Source organism: Alosa alosa, chromosome 19 (assembly GCF_017589495.1).
Source record: "Alosa alosa isolate M-15738 ecotype Scorff River chromosome 19, AALO_Geno_1.1, whole genome shotgun sequence".
NCBI lineage: Eukaryota > Metazoa > Chordata > Actinopteri > Clupeiformes > Clupeidae > Alosa > Alosa alosa.
This window is the reverse complement of record NC_063207.1, coordinates 20,001-42,500: the sequence shown is the minus strand read 5'-3', so window position 1 is coordinate 42,500 and position 22,500 is coordinate 20,001. Positions and strand designations below refer to the sequence as shown.

General features: G+C 40.4%; 1 protein-coding gene across 1 annotated transcript in view; it reads left to right on the top strand.

Moving 5' to 3' along the window:
- Positions 1 to 22,500, top strand: part of myo10 (myosin X) — a gene marked incomplete at its 3' end in the record, with an annotated part of 112,684 nt that overhangs the window by 70,190 nt on the left and 19,994 nt on the right. The window contains exons 17-24 of the mRNA XM_048228208.1: positions 1,897 to 1,979; positions 5,544 to 5,646; positions 6,248 to 6,328; positions 6,616 to 6,740; positions 10,305 to 10,419; positions 10,532 to 10,638; positions 12,451 to 12,697; positions 14,427 to 14,621. Coding sequence (XP_048084165.1) covers positions 1,897 to 1,979; positions 5,544 to 5,646; positions 6,248 to 6,328; positions 6,616 to 6,740; positions 10,305 to 10,419; positions 10,532 to 10,638; positions 12,451 to 12,697; positions 14,427 to 14,621 — 1,056 coding nt within the window. The remainder of the gene's footprint in view (positions 1 to 1,896; positions 1,980 to 5,543; positions 5,647 to 6,247; positions 6,329 to 6,615; positions 6,741 to 10,304; positions 10,420 to 10,531; positions 10,639 to 12,450; positions 12,698 to 14,426; positions 14,622 to 22,500) is intronic.

Below are 22,500 nucleotides of genomic sequence, written 5' to 3'. Positions count from 1 at the left end.
AATACAGACATAGACATACTTTAAATACAGACATAGACATGCTTTAAATACAGACATAGACATGCTTTAAATACAAACACAGACATAGACATTTAAATACAGACAGACATAGACATGCTTTAAATACAGACATAGACATTTTTAAATATACAGACATAGACATGCTTTAAATACAGACATAGACATGCTTTAAATACAGACATATAGATACTTTAAATACAGACATAGACATACAGTGGGTCCTCGTTAAGTTTGGACGGGTTCCTTCATGAATCACGCACCCCATTTTCTCAGCAGAAATGGCACAAACTGCAGTTGACACAAACAACCACAAGGTGTCACTTGGGTGCCGCTACTATTTTGATGCGACTGACTTACTGCTTCCATGACGAAAGCGGGGCACGGAACTTAAATTGATCAATGGTAGTTTAAGCTTACACTTGACAAAACATTCTAATATGAAAATGTAGATGCAATTGTTGTAAAATGGTGCAGCTCCTTTAAGAAAGCACCGTGTGCAGGGATGGAGAGAGAGAAAGCGAGAGGGGAATTTAAAAAAAGTCAAACACTATGCTGGAGAGGTGTATGATTGTGTGTGTGCGTGCGCGTTTGTGTGTGTGTGTGTGTGTGCTTTTGTGTGAAGTCAAACACTATGCTGGAGAGGTGTGTGTGTGTGTTTGTGTCTTTAAAAGAAAGCCCAACGGAAAGCTTGGTGGACAAGCACAGGGTTTTGGCGTGTCATCTGACTGGCCAGACCTAAATGACCTATGCCAGAGAACAGGCACTGAATTGAAGTGGACTTCCCATCTCCAACCTGTGGAGGTCTCTGATGCAGTTGTGGAGGATCCATCTGTTGTTGTAGAAGCCAGGCTGCACCATAACAGCATTGTTCACCTGCTCCAGCCTAGAACATCCAGGCAGACTCTCCTGTCTATTCAGAGAGCCCAAAATATAGAGTACTGGTCCAGTCTAAAGCTACAGGGAAAGTTGGCCAAACTGCCCTTTGCGGACCACTCTGCATCACACACCATCTATAGCAATGCCAACATTAGTGAGGAGATCCTTATTTTCTGTATAAAAGCACGTCTACAGGTTCTTCCCACCAAATACAACCTTTCACTGTGGTTTCCTTCCATCCATTCACCCCTCTGCATGCTGCATGACCCCCCTCAACACCTGGAGTTAGTAGCCCACATTATGAACAGTTGCACATCACTGTATATTGCCAGACACAACAGACTTGTGGATCTAATTGCTGCTCAGATTCCCTGTGTGGCTGATGAAAAGCTCTATAAAAACACTACTGTACAGTCTGATTGGTTTAACTCACCTGCAAACACTTTTGTAGGAATACCAAATAAACCAGATATTGTTGTCATATCTCAGCATTCCAGAACAGTTAAGCTATTTGAAGTAGCATGTGCATTTGATCTGTTTATGGAGGATTTTACCTTTCTAAGACTGTAAAATATCAATCATTAATATCTACCATTGAAAACCTTGGCTACAGATGCCAGCTTATTGTGCTAGTGTTTGGTAGTCTAGGGCATGTACACAGGCTGGCGACCCGGGGACTTTGTATTGGGGGGGCTATTGAAAACAAGAGCCAAACAGTTGGTAAAGTACTGCTCAATTTCAGCCATTATAGGAAGCATGTTTATTTGGAAAAGGAGATGTTTTCTGTACCCCTGAGATTGTATTGTCATACATAACAATGTGCTGATGTGGTTTTATCTGTTTGATTATTCAAAACATTTGATTCCTAATGGAAATTTACTTGTAATGTGGACAAGTGTGTGTTTGTGTGTGTTTGCAGATGCTGTATGAAGTCCCAGGGTTTGCTAATAAGGTTTAATGTGTGTATGTGTGTGTGTGTGTGTTTCTGTGTGTTTGCAGGTGCTGTATGAAGTCTCAGGGTTTCTGGAGAAAAACAGAGACACCTTCAGAGATGACATCCTAAATCTGCTCAAGGAAAGCCGGTGTGTGTGTCTTGTGCGTTTGTGTGTGTGTTCCTACACTGCAAAAACTGCTTATCTATTAAAATCTAACCAAGTGTTATTAATCTTATATCAAGATCAAAAAATCGATTTGGTTTTTAGTATAAAGAGACTTAACTACTATTTTCTACTATAAAGAGACTTAACTACTATTCTCGCTGTGCGTTTGCGTGTGTGTGTGTACTGTGCGTTTGTTTGTGTATTCCTATACTGTGCGTTTGTGTGTGTGTTCCTATACTATGGCACGGGCACACGCTAAGCTGAGTGAACAAACCAATTGAACTCAGATCTGCTAGCCTGGGCGAACTCACTCAGATCTGTTAGCCTGGGCGAACTAACTCAGATCTGCTAGCCTGGGCGAACTAACTCAGATCAGATCTGCTAGCCTGGGCAAACTAACGCAGATCTGCTAGCCTGGGCGAACTAACGCAGATCTGCTAGCCTGGGTGAACTAATGCAGATCTGCTAGCCTGCTAGCCTGTGCGTAGTGATGTGCCCAAATAAGTGAGGAGCTTGTGTCGAGCAGAAAGGGGCGTGCCAGATGAAGCCCCGGTTCGAGGCTTGTGTCATTTCCATAAAAATCACGTGACTGATGACAAACAAGGCCTCGGTTTGTGAGTGTGACGTCTGAAGCTTCGTTTAGGACACACACCCACGTGACTGCTTCGGAATCTAATTCAAAGGCTTTGAATTGCGCGAACCAGGGCACCCGCTCTAGTGTCGGAATGAGTTGTGTTGTATTCCCAAAGTCAGGCGAAATTTGTGTTTCTATAGGGTAGCCCTGTTTTATATAGGATGCTTTCTCTGATTGTGAATTTTTTTCTTTCTGGAAAATGTCCATAATCCATAATATCATGCACATAGAAATAAAGAAGAAATAGCATAGGCCTAGCCTAAAGCTTTGCCATTTAGAACAATGACATTAAAACGTGTCTGTATTGCAATCTTGTCTCAACTTCGATCATGTAATTTAAAAAACAATACAGGCTAATAATTTCTATGTAGGCCTAACAATAATGGCTGACATAATATTTTTCTTTATTGAAAGTTTGATTCATGAATCGTCAAAACATGTCGGGCCATATAGGGTTTGGTTTAAATAGGCGCCTGGTCATTTCCTTTTCACTCCTGTCCATAGCGTGTTGAGGTTGATAATTCTTCGTCCTGGTTCAGAAGCTAAGTAGTGTCTACTGCGGTCGTTAAGTGGATGGGAGACCGAATGGATCATTGACTGGGATAAGACATGATTTCACGCCTCCACCGAAACACCAATCTTATGTGATAACGAGTGACTGGATTAGTTGCCTAATCGTATTTTATTGTATTGAATTGAGACAAACAGAAATGCAAATTTCTTGCAACACTTTTTATGTAATGAATGAGAACATTTCGAAGCTTTGGCATTGTGTTGAACGTTGTAGGCATTCTTTTAACTAGTCCGTGGCTGCTATAATTTATGCAAACCACCAGATGTCGCTGTGTTACATTTTGACACGTGCATAAATGGTGTCCTTAATTGAGGATTTACCCAGGCTACAGATCATAAATGGGATCCTTAATTAAGGATTTACCCACAGAACCCTAACCCTACAGGATACAGATCAGTTGCAATGTAACAGAAATCTCACAGTTCCCCATCCCAGGGTAGATTAACCCCAAAATTCAGAGTTTCCATCCCAGACTAGAGAACTAATCTAATCACATGCTATCTGACACATATCTAATCTGATAACATGCTAACTGACACATAACTAATCTAATCACGTGCTAATTTACACATATCTTATCTAATCACATGCTCACTGACACATAACTAATCTAATCACACGCTATCTGACAGAGCAATTGTCCCAATGTGCATATACAGTGCTCAGTATAAGTGAATACACACATGCTAAAGTTAAAATGCTAAAGTTGACTAAACAGAGGAATGTGGATGCAGGCAGCTCACTGCGCCGGGATTAGTGTGTGCTTCACCTCACTGTGTGTACACTGTGTGCTGTGTGTGTTTCACTAATTCACGGATTGGGATAAATGCAGAGACCAAATTTCCCTCACGGGATCAAAAGAGTATATATACATACATACTTTATACTGATTGTAATGCCTTAATTTAAAACATGAGGAAAAATCCACCCTTTAAGGACACCAATTTTCTTTGTGAATGAATAATGTATAGTAAATAAAGAAAAGTTCCTCCTTAAAATACAGGAGGCATAAGTCAATACATCCCTTTGTTAAATTCCCGTAGAAGCAGATTTTTATTTTTAAAGGCCAGTTATTTCATGGATCCAGGATACCATGCATCCTGGTAAATTTCCTTTGGCCTTTGGAATTAAAATAGCCCCACATCATCACATACCCTTCACCATACCTAGAGATGGGCATGGTTTTATTTCAGTTCGCCTATTAGCTGGTTTGATTTGCATTGAGAGATGATCGTATGGAAAGTACCCCATGCCAATCTCTAGGTATCAAGTGCACTGCAAAAACTGCTTATCTAACAAAATCTAACCAAGTGTTATTAATCTTATATCAAGATAAAAAAAACTAGTTGGTATTGTTTTCAGTATAAAGACACTTACCTAGCGCTTTTTTGTGAAATCATTTGACTTAATTTAAAAAAAAATTGACTTATTTTAAGACATCTCAAAGACATTTTAAGACATTAAGACATCTTGAAAACAAGCAAATTTGTCTGCCAGTGCGTTAAGCAAATTTGTCCTAAAAACAAGCAAATTTGTCTGCCAGTGCGTTGAGCAAATTTGTCTTGATAAGACTCCTTAAAATAAGTTAAAGTCTTCTTAAATTAAGTCAAAATGATCTTTTGAGAGGGCGCTAGGTAAGTCTTTTCATACTAAAAACAATACCAAATAGATTTTTTAATCTTAATATAAGATCAATAACACTTGGTTAGAATTCATTTTTTGCAGTGTGTATGTGATGATGTGGGGCTATTTTAATGTTAAAGAGGTTTTCCTCATTTTTTTCATTAAGGCATTAAGATCAATTTCCAAAAGATAATTTTTGTTTCTCTTTTTAGTCAACTTCAACATGGCTATAATAATAATAATAATAATAATAATAATACTAATAATAACAATAATAATACGTATTCACATATGCTGAGCACTGCAGTACACTGACCAGTGGCAAGCGGCAGGTTTCCTATTGTTCTCTACGGTTCTCTATGGTTCTCTATTGTTCTCAGTTGTTCTCTATGGTTTGGCAGCGTAATGGTGGCAGCGCTAGCATAGCAAGCGGCAGGTTTTCTATTGTTCTCTACGGTTCTCTATTCTCTATTGTTCTCTATGGTTCGGCAGCGGAACGGTGGCAGAGCAAGCTGAGCATTGAACTTGGTGCAACTTTCAAAGTGCAGCGCAAGAGTATTCAATTGTCAGTTTAGGCCAACGGTTTGTGTTACTTAGGAACAAGATAGAACTTATTATGGTCTGAGTGTTGCGTTACGCTTACCGCTGCTGTTTGCCGCTGGTCAGTGTGATCCCCACCTAAGTGTGTGTGTCTTTGTGTGTGTGTGTGTTATAGGTCAGATTTTGTGTACGAGTTGTTTGAGCGAATTCCCTGTCAGAATGTCGAGTCTCTACGGAATTCCAAACACGGCCGACTAACAGTCAGCCTCCAGTTTAAGGTAAGAGACTACTAAACTCAGTTTAAGACTACTAAACTCAGTTTAAGGTGAGAGACTACAAAACTCTATTTAAGGTGACAGACTACTAAACTCAATTTAAGGTGAGAGACTACTAAACTCAATTTAAGGTTCAATAATATATGTTTATTTTAACATTAAAAAGACAAAATCAGTATAGTGTGTGGAAAAGGAAAGTATAATGCAAAGTCTGTCTAGGGGTGTCCACTATAATGACCAGTGTCCACTACTATATAATGACCAGTTTCCAGTGTCCACTACTGTATAATGACCAGTGTCCACTATAATGACCAGTGTCCACTACTGTATAATGACCAGTGTCCACTATAATGACCAGTGTCCACTACTGTATAATGTCCAGTGTCCACTATAATGACCAGTGTCCACTACTGTATAATGACCAGTGTCCACTATTAATAACCAGTGTCAGTTTCCACTACTGTATAATGACCAGTGTCCACTATAATAACCAGTGTCCACTATAATGACTAGTGTCAGTGTCCACTATAATAACCAGTGTCCACTATAATGTCCAGTATCCACTATAATAACCAGTGTCCACTTATTCTATTTTTGTTGTTAGAATTCTCTTCATTCCCTGATGAGCACTCTGAGCACCTGCAACCCTTTCTTTGTAAGATGCATCAAGCCCAACAACAACAAGGTGAACACACACGCACGCACGCATCAAGTCCAACAACAACAAGGTGAACACACACACACACGCATCAAGCCCAACAACAACAAGGTGAACACACACACACACACGCACGCCTACACACACACACACGTTCACACACACACAAACACACATGCACGCATGCATACACATACACACACACACTCTCTCTCCTCTCTCATCTCTCTCTCATCTCTCTCTCATCTCGCTCTCCTCATCTCTCTCTCTCTCTCTCTCTCTCTCTCTCTCTCTCTATCTCTCGCCCACTTCAGATGCCCGGGCAGTTTGATTGGCAGCTGGTTCTGCAGCAGCTGCGCTACTCTGGGATGCTGGAGACGGTGCGCATCAGGAGGCGGGGCTTCCCCATCAGGCTGAGCTTCCAGGACTTCTACTCCAGGTAGGGTGTTTGTGTTTTCTCCAAATAAGCATCTGGTCTGGTTACTGTTTCCTCTTAGGTACAGGACACCATTGGGTTAGTGCTGCTGTTAACTTATCTGATCCTCAGGTACAGGACACCATTGGGTTAGCGCTGCTGTTAGCTTATCTGACGTTACTGTTTCTTTAGGATGCTGGTGGGTAGCTCTAGCGTTAGCTTATCTGACGTTACTTTTTCTTTAGGATGCCGGTGGGTAGCTCTAGCGTTAGCTTATCTGAAGTTACTGTTTCTTTAGGATGCCGGTGGGTAGCTCTAGCGTTATCTTATCTGAAGTTACTGTTTCTTCTCAGGTGCAGGACACCATTGAGTTAGCGCTAGTGTTAGCTTATTACAGTGCATGAAAATGCACTGTTCTGTTATCCGAAGTCTTCTTCTTCTTCTTCTCCTAACCAAAATTTCTGCATCTAATTAAGCTTCAACCGTTTAACGTAGAAACTTTGTTCAAACTGTGTAACGTAGGTCTTGAAAACGACACTTGAGGAATGTATTTTTAGTGTTTTGTAAACTTTATACTTTTTGAGAACATAAATCAAGCTTATTTTCAAGCTTATTATCACAATGGGCTAATTAAACTGATTGCACCTGTATCAACTGCTTTCTGCTGAACTAGGCCAACTCTCTCTGTGTCTCTCCATTCTACAAGGATACAAGGCACATTCCATCCAACTTTCTATCCATTCATCCTCTTCAAACCATTCACTCATCCGCCCATTAAACTACACTGCAAAAACTGCTTATCTAACAAAATCTAACCAAGTGTTATTAATCTTATATCAAGATAAAAAAAACTAGTTGGTATTGTTTTCAGTATAAAGTGACTTACCTAGCGCTTTCTTGTGAAATAATTGGACTTAATTTTAAAAAAAATTGACTTATTTTAAGACATCTCATCTTGAAAACAAGCAAATTTGTCTGCCAGTGCGTTAAGCAAATTTGTCCTAAAAACAAGCTAATTTGTCTGCCAGTGCGTTGAGCAAATTTGTCTTGATAAGACTCCTTAAAATAAGTTAAAGTCTTCTTAAATGAAGTCAAAATGATCTTTTGAGAAGGCGCTAGGTAAGTCTTTTCATACTAAAAACAATACCAAATTGATTTTTTAATCTTAATATAAGATCAATAACACTTGGTTAGAATTCATTTTTTGCAGTGTATCTATTAACATCCATTAAACAATCTGCCTATCAACATGCATTAAACTATCTACATTCAACTTTTAAACTATATACTCTGTCTCAGGCTTTAAGCATACAATCTGGCTTTCTTAAGACTACAGATCCTGATTAGGCAGCCGTGGCCTACTGGTTAGCGCTTCAGACTTGGAACCGGAGGGTTGCCGGTTCGAACCCCGACCAGTAGGCGCGGCTGAAGTGCCCGGTTGTTGCAGGCAGCTCACTGCGCCGGGATTAGTGTGTGCTTCACTTCACTGTGTGCTGAGTGTGTTTCACTAATTCACGGATTGGGATAAATGCAGAGACCAAATTTCCCTCACAGGCTCAAAAGAGTGTATATATACTTATACTTATACTTAGATCCTGTTCAACTATGTCCTCTGCCCACAACTGTTTCAAAATTAATGTCCTTACTACAATAATTCACTATTAAATAATTTAACTATTTAAACTACTCAGCTACTGTTCAGCCATTTCAACTGCCAGTCATCATCAACTATGACTCCCGCCAACTGTTTCCTCTGCCCACAACTGTTTCCAAATTAAAGTTTGTTTTGCATTTTATGTTAATATATGTTTTGCATTTTCATGCACTGGTAATTTCCTTGAAATTACATTTTCTAGTTGACATTATTGTTTCTTATCAGGTACCATATGCAGCTGGGCTAGTGTTATATTGCTTATATCTAATGTTGCTGTTTCTTCAGGATGCCAGTGGACTAGCGTTAGCTTATTCCATGTTACTGATTCTTCTCAGGTACAGTACATCATTGGGCTAGTGTTAGCTTATCTGATGTTACTGATTCTTCTCAGGTACAGTACATCATTGGGCTAGTGTTAGCCTATCTGATGTTACTGATTCTTCTCAAGAAAGAAATGAATGACGAACGCAGCATTTGACTGTGAGCCTGCCAAAATATTAGTTTGGCAAGACCTTTAAAAATGGACCCGATTTTTATTTCAATGTGGAATCTTCTTCACCTTCTTCTGTGTATTTATTGCTTTTTTTCTGTGGTCTTTGTATTCCAACATTAGACTAATGTTATGCAGCAATACACAGCATAGCCTTACTTTTAGCTTACCTTTAAAGTATCAAAAGAAGAAGTTGTCTGTACAATAACTTGATCATTAATTAAAAGCACATATTAGTATGCATAGATTTCAGAAACAGAAAGGTGCTATACAAATAAAGCTTATTATTATATTATTATTATAAATAGTTATGCAGCATTATCTTCTATAAATGAATGTACTTTTTGTACTTCATATTGAATTACATATTGTCTTCATATGCAAACATAATTTTAAATTACAATCATTTATACAACAAAGATACAACAGCATGTTTATCACAATAGATGTCATAGTATTCATGACATGAAAAAGGGAAACCACATATTGATAATAAAATAATTATAATTTTATTTTAAAAAATTATTTTTCTGCCCCACACACACACAAAGCAGCCTCCACCCCTCCTGTAGTACTGCCCAGCACAGTGCCAGGGCTGATTGGGAGAGTGACCTCGGGGTCGACTTTTGGCTCTCGAGGGGTTCATTCAATGCCCTAATGGGAGTCATGGGCACCGACTGCGACCATTGAGACCTTGGTCTTCCTTTTCTGGTTAGCCAGTGGCACCTCATACCGTGTGGTGGCCGGGGTGTTCAACATGCCCGGCCCACGGCTTATCCACAGGACCAGTGGAAGAATTCTGAAATAGCTCAGCCAGGTCGTCCATCACCCTACCGAAGAGGTTCTCCCTCGCATAGGTGCCAGCTGTGCCCACATGGCAGGGTTAGGGTTCAGCAGCCTTCACCCTGGTGGCAGGGCAGGGTTAGGGTTTAGCAGCCTTCACCCGGGTGGCAGGGCAGGGTTAGGGTTCAGCAGCCTTCACCCGGGTGGCAGGGCAGGGTTAGGGTTCAGCAGCCTTCACCCGGGTGGTTGGGAGCATCGATGGCTTCCATGTACGGGTGAAGCCACCATCTGAAGATGAAGCCAGCTACTTCAGCTGAAAGCTCTTTTATTCGATCCATCTGCATCTGTGATGATGCCAAATTTGTGGACGTATTTGTTACGTACCAATTACGTATTTGGTAACGTGTGGTTACCCTTAGAGAGTGCCCTGACATCTTTACGTTACTAGGTTGTGCTAGTGTTAGCTGACATCTTTACATTACTGTTTCTTCCGGACGCTGCTGGGTTGTGCTAGCGTTTGCTGACATCTTTACGTTACTGTTTCTTCCGGATGCTGCTGGGTAGTGCTAGCGTTAGCTGACATCTTTACGTTACTGTTTCTTTCCTGATGCTGCTGGGTAGTGCTAGCGTTAGCGCATCTGATGTCATTGTTTCTTCTCAGGTACCGGGTGCTGCTGAGGGGGAGTGCCTTGCTAGATGACATGAAGGGCTGGTGCCTGCAACTATTCCACCGATATAACAGCGCTGAATCTAATTGGCGGATCGGGAAGACCAAGGTGACCAAGCAACAAGTACACACTAAAGTATCAAAAACAAACGAGAGAGCCCTAACCCTACCCTGTGTGTGTGTGTGTGTGTGTGTGTGTGTGTGTGTGTGCATGCGTGCAGGTTTTTCTGAGAGAGTGTCTGGAAGCTGTGTTGGAGAAGCAGAGGGACTCTGAGATTCTTAAAGCCGTAACGCTCATCCAGGCCCATGTGTTGGGTTACTTAAAGAGGTACTGACACACACAAAAAACAAACACAAACACACACACACACACACACACATATACACACAGACATATACACACAGACACACAAACACACATATATATACACACACACACACACAAACACATACACATACACACACACATATACACACAGACACACGCACATATATACACACACACACAAACACACACACACACATACACATATATACACACACACACACACACACACACACACACACACACATATACACACACACATACACACACACACACACATATATACATACATACACACAGACACACATACACACACACACATATACACACAGACATACAAACACATTAGGGCTTTGACTCGTTTGACTCGAACTTCGTTATTTGAATATAATTCGATTTTTTTAAAAATGAAAGATAGTCGAACAAATTTTAGGGATCTCTTAATATTCAAACCTGTAGCCTATGGAGATATTTTTTTGTAAATGTATTTGGTTGTAAACGTTGTTTTCAATTCAGATTCCGAGGTTTTTTTCACGCCTGGTGAAGTAAAATCGCGAGCTCATTAGCAAGGCTATTATTGGTCATCTGTAGGTGACGTTAGCATCCTGGCTGGTTCGTGCTTAGTGAGCTTCCACATAGACATAATAGACACTTGTATTTTAAACTTAACCAGATAATGTCTAATAAGTAAACGGGCTCTAACTTAACCTTCCTCTGATTTTAATCACCTCAGTTATCAAAGCAAACAGGGAAAAGAAATGGCAACACAATCATGAAAAACACTCAAATAAATAAATGTGCACATAAGTCTGAATGAAAAGCACTGGTTGAAGCCTGGAAATATTGTAAACAAAGTAACGTTAGCTTAATTTGCTAGTTTATCTTTGTCAACTGGTTAGACTGTTCAGTTTCCCCACGTGTGTTTACGTTTCAAATGAATACTTTTTCTCCTTGGAAAATACTTTTCCATTTGCATCGGGATTGAGATGATTAGAACTTAGCAGTCATTTTGAATGCAACAGTTTTGAACAAATTCGTGCAGCGTGCTAATGATGCTAACCGGATTTAATAGCAATTTAGCCAGTCGTCATGCACGAGTAATGTTTGGATTACATTTGTTGTGCATGCTGAGGAGGGATGCGCCTGTTGAGAGAGAGAGAGAGAGAGAGAGAGAGAGAGAGAGAGAGAGAGTGCATGGGGCAAGGAGAGTCTGTGTTGAGGTAGGCCTACTTCTATCGCCTACTAACTCTGGTAGAGTTTGACATACTACAATGCAAGATATATTTAGCCTATTTATTGATGGACAACGTAAGGCAGGAGGTGTGTCTTGCTTTTAATTATGAATGTTCTATTGAACATATTTTTTATTGATATCGATTACATGTCTATTGCGATACATATCGCTAACGTTTTATTGCCCAGCCCTATGCTCAATAATAACAATTTTAACACACGCAAATACTCAGCCTTTCGTGCACGTAGTCTATTGACATTGACCGATTGCCCTCTGGTGGACAGAACATATAGAACTTAAGTTTGATATTAATACCGGTCTTACTGAAGACATTTAATGGTTAAAATATTATTAATACATATTGAAATATATTCAAATATTAATAAACAAACAAACTTTGAATATGATTTTGGGGGAAAAGTCAAAGCCCTAATACACACACACACACACACACACACACACACACACATACATACACAAACACACACACATCCACACATATGATACTTACAGAAGTTTGTTAGAAATTTGTTTAGTGTTGTTATCGGGCTTTGTCATCACAGTAATTTCTCTGTAACCAGGAGGCAGTTTCGTCGACTACTGCAAAGTATTGTGGTCCTCCAGAAGAGCTTTCGAGCGTTGCTGTGCCGACGGCGCTACCTCAGGGTACGGTGGGCTTCTGTGGTCTTCCAGAAGGTTCTAAAAGGCCAGAGAGTGCGACGCATGTACAAGCAGCTACTAGAAGATCAACGAGAGAATTGGAGAAGAGAGGAGGAGAGGAGAAGAGAGGAGGACAAGAGACGAGAAGAGGCACAACGAATCAGTCAGGTATTGTCATTAAGGAAACACTGCCATTCAAGAAGTGTAATGTTAGGCCATCCTTAGAGATGTGTTGGTTTGCTGTAACCTGATTAACGTGATGTCAGGCCATCCTTAGAGATGTGTTGGTTTGCTGAAACCTGATCTACATGATGTCAGGCCATTCTTAGAGATGTGTAACCCGACTGACTCAAATTGGGCCCGCCCTGTGAATATTTGTCCTGGTCTTTTGTGAAAGTGAAATATTCTGCTTCAACTCAAGCGGAAAAGCACCCATGTTTCTATGGAAACATAGTGCACCTCGCGTTTTATAAGCGGAAAAGCACCCGTATTTCTATGGAAACATAGTGCATCTCGTGTTTTATAAGCAGTATATAAGTATAAGTTTATATACTCTTTTGATCCCGTGAGGGAAATTTGGTCTCTGCATTTATCCCAATCCATGAATTAGTGAAACACACTCAGCACACAGTCAGCACACAGTTGAGGTGAAGCACACACTAATCCCGGCGCAGTGAGCTGCCTGCAACAACAGCGGCACTCGGGGAGCAGTGAGGGGTTAGGTGCCTTGCTCAAGGGCACTTCAGCCATGCCTACTGGTCGTTGCTCGAACCGGCAACCCTCCCTCTTTAGGGTTAGGGTAAGAGTAATATTAATAATAACAATAATAATAATACATTTAATTAATATAGTGCTTTTGAAGACACTCAAAGACACATTTTCACATAGATACATCAAGACAAACAGCACACAGGGTACATGGACAAGGTCACATCACAGGTACTTGGACAAGGTCACATCACAGGTACATGGACACCAACGCTGGCTAGAGAGGTGGGCAATGAGAAGAGAAGAGCTGGGGAAGTCAATGAGGAAAAGGCCAGTTTGATGAGGTGTGTGTTGAGGGCCTATTATTAGAGGTGGGTTTTGAGGGCCTATTATTAGAGGTGTTTGTTGAGGGCCTATTTGAAGGAGGGTAGGGTGTTTGATGTGTGCAATGTGTTATGTGGATAATCGGTTTCATGTGTGCAATCTGTTTGATGTGTGTAATATGGTTGATGTGGGTAATCTGTTTGATATGGGTAATCTGTTAACTCATTGAATGCCAAGCTGTTTTCGGAAGCTTTGTCCTAGAGTGCCAGCAATCTAGACCATTGTTGATGATTTTTGTGCAGCCACAGCATATTCTGTGTTATAGCTATGAGCACATACAATCGTTTGAAAGGTGAGACTTTAAGCTCTCAGTGGGTGCAAACCGTGTATTTCTACACAAAGTCAAAGTCAAAGTCAGCTTTATTGTAAATTTCTTCACATGTTCCAGACATACAAAGAGATCGAAATTACGTTTCTCACTATCCCACGCCTCTGTTCCTGAGAAATCCCAAGCTAAACAGTGGCTAGTTTTCATCAAAATCGCTGTTTTTGACCTGGCGAGACTGCCACCTAGTGATAGACCCACGAAAATGGCCTGGTTTTGAGCTGACGTGCATGCGTCACTGATTCAACCCAAAGCGGCAACCGAGTTATGATAAAATGTCCAGATAAAATGTCCAGATCGTGCGTTTTCATGAGTTTTCGATCGTCATATATTTAATTTCCATTCATCACAGAGTTCCCAAAATCACATATAAGGTGTGTTTGAGTGTCTAGTTTCGTAATTTAAAAAAAAAGCTAAAAACGTAATATTACGTTTTTGGCACTCAATGAGTTAATCTCCCTGGTGCTGATTTGCTCCTAGAGTGCAGATGCGTTGGACCAGTCGGAGTCTGGCAAAGCCTCGCAGCAAGCTGCAGACTCACCTGAGGAAGATGTAGCTTCATCTGCATCTACAGACTCACCTGAGGAGTTGTCTGGTGAGGTGTTGTCGAAAGTGGAGGCGTTTCCACCTGACGTGCCGGCCGATACTGCATGGGAAGGCGAGGAGGCGTGGCAGGTGATCTAATGTTCTAATGGTGTTCTAATGCTGCACCTGTAATGGTGTTCTAATGTTAATGGTGTTCTAATGCTGCACCTGTAGATTTAATGTTAATGGTGTTCTAATGCTGCACCTGTAATGGTGTTCTAATGCTGCACCTGTAGATTTAATGCTAATGGTGCTCTAATACTAATGGTGTTCTAATGCTGCACCTGTAGATTTAATGTTATTGGTGTTCTAATGCTGCACCTGTAATGGTGTTCTAATGCTGCACCTGTAATGGTGTTCTAATGTTAATGGTGTTCTAATGCTGCACCTGTAGCTCTTTACCTACATTTTATTATATTTCTGCAAATATAGTTCTTTAGCTTAAATGTTTCAGTGGTAATAGCTTAAATGCTATTCTAATGCTACAACAATAGCACTTTAGCTGAACCCGATTGACGCAAAGTGCGTCAAAAAACACACCCTTTCTTCTCTGTTACATTGCTCCGGAACTCTTCATCGCAGCGAGCTGCATGACAGAGCAGAAGCGGGGCTTTCCAAAGAGACTACACTCTTGTCTGTACGATCAAGTATGAAAATTAAAAAAATCAAATCAAATCAAATGAAATCATATCATGATCAAATCAAATCGCATCATATTTACAGTCTACTTCTCTGCGTTCCCCTGCACACCCTTTACTCTCGTTTGAATTACTCGCGAACCCCTGATGGCATCGTTATGGCAAGAGGGGACACAGGGCTATCCATTTGTACCATGTTTATCGATCCTTCTGGCTTATAAAAACAGACGAAGCGACTGCAAAATAATAACGTCATGTACACAAACCAACGCTGCACACCCAATTCCTGGGGGTGCACATCAGTGAAGACCTCTCCTGGACCACCAACACTGCATCACTGGCGAAGAGGCTCAGCGCCGCCTGTACTTCCTCGCGGAAACTCAGGCGAGCAAGTGCTCCACCAGCCATCATGACCACATTCTACCGAGGCACCATTGAGAGCATCCTCTCCAGCTGTATGGCTGTGTGGGGCGGAAGCTGCACTGAATACAACAGGAAAGCCCTGCAGCGCATAGTGAACACAGCTGGAAGGATTATTGGTGCTTCACTCCCCTCCCTGAAGGACATTTACACCACCCACCTCACCCGCCAAAGGCGACCAAAATTGTGAGTGATGCAAGTCACCCCCTGCTCACAATCTGTTTGATCTACTGCCCTCTGGGAAGAGGTACAGAAGCCTCGCTCCCTTTTACCAGACTCACCAACAGCTTCATACACCAAGCTGTAAGGATGCTGAACTCTCTCCCTCCTCTCCCCCCTCCACCTTCAGCTACATAACATCCTGGACATTGGACCCACAATGGCCGCCTGCACTACTCCACTTGCACACTTGCACACTTGCACACTTGTACACTTTACAACTTGGTGTTGTTGTCCTGAAAACACAACACTTCTGCTGCTCTTACATAACTTGCATCACTATGCCACTTTCTTTCTTACTTAGGTCAAACAGAACTACCCAAGCCTTTTATTGGCCTGACTTTGCACTAGTATTTTATTGACTGTCTATGCACAATTTCAACCAAATTTTGCTGCTCTTATTTTTTTTTCCTTATTATATGTGCCCTCTTATTTACTTATTTACTTACTTTTTTGTTTACTTGAATGTTATGTTTGTCTGTGGACTTAAATTGGTAAAATATGTCTTGTCTTCACCGTGGGATAGTGAGAAACGTAATTTCGATCTCTTTGTATGTCTGGAACATGTGAAGAAATTGACAATAAAGCTGACTTTGACTTTGACTTTGATTACTCTCGTTTGAATTACTCGCGGACCTGTGATCGGATAGATATGCCACGCATGTCAGATGAAGGAGGAGACTCAGAGCTATCATTTGATACCAAGTACAGTGGGCATTGCTTCGATTTGGCCAGCTTCCCTCGCGGTCCGCGCGCGGGATCACACGGTATCACGCAACTTTAATTTGTATTTTTCCAGTGACGCTGCAACGATGCTGCAACGACGCTGCAACAACCCAAACAACCGGCAGATGTCTCTTGTGAGCAGGGTGTCTCGTAAAAAGAAATGGAGCCTGGAAAACCCTACACAGACTTCACTACACTAGTTTAGAAATAATTTAATAGCCAGAAATATGCCTGCCCTGCCCTAATAAAGAAATAGTTGGTTAACTGCGAGTGAATCCCGTTTGCAGCCGTAGAAGAAATGCAGGACAAATGAAACATTCCAGTTTTCTCGCAGTGCAACGATGATAGACAGACATCATTTGGACAAAATATAGAGCATGTTAACCTCCGTTGTTCAGCCAAATGCCTTCCTGTTACGTCCTGTTAACACAGAGTTACAGGCGATAAACGATTTTTGATGGTCACAAGTTTACTTCATTAGCGGTTTATTTTTTTGATTTTCAAAGAGTGTTTTTCATTTAAAGTTTTGACTTCATGCTTATTCAGTAGAGCATTTAGTGCTCTCCCCAATCCCAAACGTTCACATTGCATGTTTGTTTGTATGCTAATGGATGCAACCGCGAGATACGCGTTTGACGGCAATGAGTTGTTAACAGACATGAACCAAGACATATAGCCCAGCAGCAATCTAGGGACTGTTCGTTATTTATCAGGGTTCCTGCGGGTCCTTAAAAAGTCTTAAAAAGTCTTAAATACAACTTTAGGTTTTTAAGGCCTAGAAAAGTCTTAAATTGTCTGGAATGTCTTGAATTTTTAAAAAGGAGGTATTAAATTTGTGTATGGGACCGCCAGCGAGTGTGAGAGAGCGAGTGAAATGTCTCCATCTGGTTTCGTGTATTTTTTAAAACGGAAATGTATAAGTGACTGGCTACTGAAGGAAGTGTAGTGGTTGCAGTGAAGATGTTTTCACGGGTTGTTAAAGGTGTGAAAATGGTAAGAATATGTAAAAATATGCCTTACGTTTTCGTGGTATAGCCGAAGCCTGAGAGATAGCCTAGGTAGCCTACGCGAGTGATAGAGTGAGCAGGAGAAAGAGCTGGGTAAGCCAGTTAGCGATAGGGTGGCCATACGTTCGGATTTAGGCCGGACAGTTTAAAAGTCCTGTCCAGCGCAGCCTCAAGCCGGACGCTCATTTGTCCTCCTTTTTGGAGTTGCGCTGGGCTTATAGAATCTTTGGTCGGACGCAGCATCGTTTCACAAACTACGGACGCGAAGTCTGCTGGTCAAATTATGCGTGGTGCTTTTGTCACTCATCTGATAATTTGCTGCGCAATTTATGAAGGAACCACGGACCGACAGAAAAAGAAAACAAACGTTTTCTCAATCAGGAGGAAATACACATTAAGTGTATCTGTTTGCATCTCTCCAGCGTGTTTTGCCTAAGTAAATATCTGTCTAAGTTATAATAGCCTACCTGTAATATCGGTCTGCAGCTTGCTTGCCAGCCTTTCCCAGTAGGTCTACTTCACAAAAGTTGTGAAATATAACCGCATATTTTTTTTGAATGTCGGCGACTGGCTACATAAAAAGAAAACGCATCTGTAAGTGTGTTCATATTACGTGCGTGATTGAGATAAAACCAGCAGTTTTTCAGCAGGAACATGCGAGGACGGGGTTTAACTTTTTCCATAAATTTTTTTAAAACAAGTCAATAGTTTACAATGTTTCAGTCAAGCTTTGGATGGTTTAAATACAACTGGTATGCAAAATGTATTACCTTTGATTTGCTGTGCTGCATATGGGACAATAGATGCCTAAGTTAGTAGGCCTATTAGAATATTTAAATAGCTTAGTCTACCTTTGAAAAAATAAGGGAATCCAGTTCAGAACACATGTTTGGCAAGTAGCCTAGGCTTCTACAGACACAGGTGAAGAACAGTCAGCCTCAGCCAGTAGCACAACCAGATATGTACAGCCAGCTTCAAAAGCAAGCAGTCCAGACCCTAAAATTGGGCATTGAATAGCTGTGAAGGTAATTCACACATAATTATTTTCTTTCACCAAAATATATTTGGTAACTTCTGTACCCAGTGGTTCTCAAACTTTTTCTTTCATTTCCCACTTTGATCAAGGAGGCATTGACTGATGATAGTGGTAACGTGTTATCCCGAGGCCTTTGCCTCCGACGGTAGTCTACCCTTTAAAAATATAAGTTTTCGATGTCCCAAACGGAGAGCCATACTTTATTGTTTTAACGATCTCTATGCTACTCACCAAAATGTAGGCATGGGAACATGAAGTATTCAACTGTCGTGTGTTAAATTATTGTGATTACGAGCCAGTGGTTTTCAAACATTATGCGTGACTCGGACATCTAACTAAATGCAACAGGCTCATCGTCCTCACATTCGCAAAATGCGGACCAGTGTTTTGTCAAATTGCAAATAGCTATTCGTTTTAACGAATTTTTATGATAGTATGAAGTACTTTTTGTATAGGCTACTATCTTAATCTTGGAATATGGGGAGGGAAGTGGCAGTGTTTTTGCGCGTCTGCAGAAGTCAGCCAAATACGAATGTAATTCTGCTGCATAAAGCAGATGTATTTGTTTATTGTACAGAAAAATAAAAACGACATGTCAAGCAATCAATTGCCTACATTGCAGTCAAGAAGTAGGGCAAATTAATTTACGAAACCAAAACGTGGGTCATAGTTGTCTAAGCCTCTATTGCGTAACCTGTTAAAAACGTTGCTAGATAGTATTAAATCGCCAACAACATTGTTTTCTGCAGAAGCCTACCCAAGGCTACAGATTAATTCTGAACAGTTATTTCTCTACTGGCTCAATTATCACACAAGACACTGTTTTGATTTGCGTAGTTGCGTTACCCCCAACACTGACAATAACGTAGACAGCAAATTAAGATATTTTTTCGTTTTGTGAAGCGGCACCGGTAGGCTATCAAAAACAGATTTCGATTTTCGTTACCACTGTGTAGTCAAGCCTTAAGCCATACCCAAGTAGCCTAAATCGAGGTAATGTTTAATTATGCATGATTTATTTTGTTATTGAATTCGTAGGCTGGGATTCCTCTCGGCAACAATTATGTTTAATGGTAGGCTCCTGCTTTTTCAGAAGGGGCGGCAGTCAGGCTACTGACAGAGCGATGTACAGTGGCAGAGTGACGCACAGAGGCTGTAAGTGGTACTAAAGTTTCACGCAGCTTCACGCCGCGTAATGCGTGACTGAAGTGGCCATTTGAAAGCGACGCCTACTGTACACCCTTTGGTTATAAAACAGACAAAGTGACAGCAAAATAATAACTTCATATAGCTGGACCCTACGTTTTTGTCTGTTCTTGTGGCAAAGCATCTTTATAATCCAACGCTATCGTGTGTTTCTCTATGGCAAAGCATGTTCATAATCCGGTTTTGAGATCCTAGCAAATTCCTGCATGGCATCCAATTCAAGGCTCACATTGCATCCCAATTTATTCAACAAAAAAACACCTTTTTTGCCTTCACTTTGTTCATGGCAGTGCGGTAAAAAGTTGAGAATCATTATGAGTGCATACACCATAGGCACACAGGCTAACACGCATCCTCGGGTCAAGTCAGGTCAGATCAGTTCGTGTCACAGATATGGAGCACAAGAAAGGTCATTTTTCATCACTAAATAAAAAATGGCATTTATTTCTGTAAATCACACACCACATATTTCTGTAAATTGCTCAGCCCCAGAGTATCCCTCCAACATGGCAATTATATTGCCCGATTCAGGACAGTCTGCCCTACACACACATGAAATGCATGTAGAGCTATGAGCTTGCTGTGGTGAGATACATGTTGAAATATAAGAATTTTTATAATATGCTTTTTATATTTTAATTCAAAAATAAAAAATCAAAATAAAATTAATGCTAGTACAATGAAATTATGGCATATCTGGATAGCCTAGACTCTGCTGAAAAAAAACAATACATAATATGTCTGTGTGGCACTTGACCAGAATAAATCCTTATGAATAAAGGTAGTGAAAATGCCCTAAAAACAGCGTAGGGTTCTAAGGGTTAAAGGACAATTCCAGCGCAAAATGAACCTAGGGGTTAATAACACATGTTTAACGAGTTTGTCCGTCCTCTGGGATATGTTTTCATGTTAATCAAACGTGACCAGTTTTGCCACAAACCGCTAATAAGCGTTTAACGTTGGTCTTCGGGGCACACGCAAAGTAAAAAGAAATCGCTATTTCTATACCACTAACAAGGCTCAAAATAGCACCACACTTCCGCGGTAGCATAATGACGGGCCTTACATGTAAACCGAAGCATTGATAACTTTGTAAGTGTACAGACGGTTTATTAAGTAAGATAGTTTAGAAACCATACCATTCACGTAGACAGGCTGGCGCCATCTTGGGAAAACAGTCACATGACAATTCAGCTCACATTGCACAACAGATGAATAAATGAATGTACCTGCAGGTGGAGGCAATTGTGCGGATAATAAATGATAATATATTAATTTAACTGCTGGTGGAGGAGATTGTGCGGATAATACAGTGGGGAGAATAAGTATTTGAACCCATGCTAAAGTTGACTAAAAAGAGGGATATAAAATAATCTGTTAGAAATTGATCTTAATGCCTTAATTAAAAAAATGATTAAGGCGAGACACAGCAGGTGAAAACATTGTTTTTTCATGCACTGGTCAATTTTGAGATTTTGAGCTAGTCTGTTACCTTAGCATGTATTCTATCACACTACTACAACAAAAAAGTCAGATTTAAACATTTAGGTGTTTATTTCATTATATTGTGTCTACTCGCGCCTGTATATTTATCCTAAATTCAGCGAAAGTTAGCATTCTAACCTTGCATGCACTCCCGCGACTGTGACCCAAAACATATCGTGTGTAGTACCGTTTGAGCTCTGTTTTTCCTGTATCACGCTATGTGATCCATATATGGACACTTCTTTTGTATCAGCAACCAATCGCGAAAGTGCAAAGATGAGTCTAGGCTGAGAACGGAATCTCATTGGCTGTCTTTCAAGGCTGCTTTCTCAAAACGAGTTTCCTCTCCCACTCTGAGCAAGGAAACTCCACTTCAGAAGCACGTACATACACCAAACTTTCTAGACTTATGCCTAACTATATGTCGAAGATGTTTACAGAAGGGTTTGTTGATATTTTATTCCTAGCCTGACTTACATGACGATTTTTTTTAGGGCTATTGACATCATATTCTGATTTACAGGATAACTAAAGTAGATATTCATAAATCCCTCTGTAAATTTTTCAACATCTATTATCTGAACACAATGAAAACATAATTTTGAACCTGGCTGTATCCAATGCTCAGGTTTCTTGCTTTTAAAATGTATGCAAATTAAGCATATTTAATTAGATAATGCCTAATTTGCATATGTAAACATTAAATTACAGAAAACTTGTAATACATTTTTTTCTCATATTAATGTACGTAATCAACTGGGTAAGTTTCATAGTGATATCTGCTTGTTAAAAATTTTACCCTATTTTACCCTATTTCACCTGTAGTGTCTCGCCTTAAAAATCCAACCTGAACACCAATGTTCTTCCTTAAAATACAGGGGTAATAAGTATTCAACCCCTATGTTAAATTCCTATAGGGGCAGGCAGATTTTTTTATTTTATGGATCCAGGACACTATGCATCCTGATAAAGATAGTATCCTGGACCCATGAAATAAGTGGCCTTTAAAAATCTGCCTGCCTCTATGGGAATTTAACATAGGAGTCAAATACTTATTACCCCTGTATTTTAAGGAAGAACATTTATTTATTTATTTACGATACATTCTTCATTCACTAAAATCGGTGTTCTTAAAGGTTGGATTTTTACTAATTTTTTTTATTTAGGCATTAAGATCAATTTCTAACAGATTATTTTATATTCCTCTTTTTAGTCAACTTTAGCATGGGTTC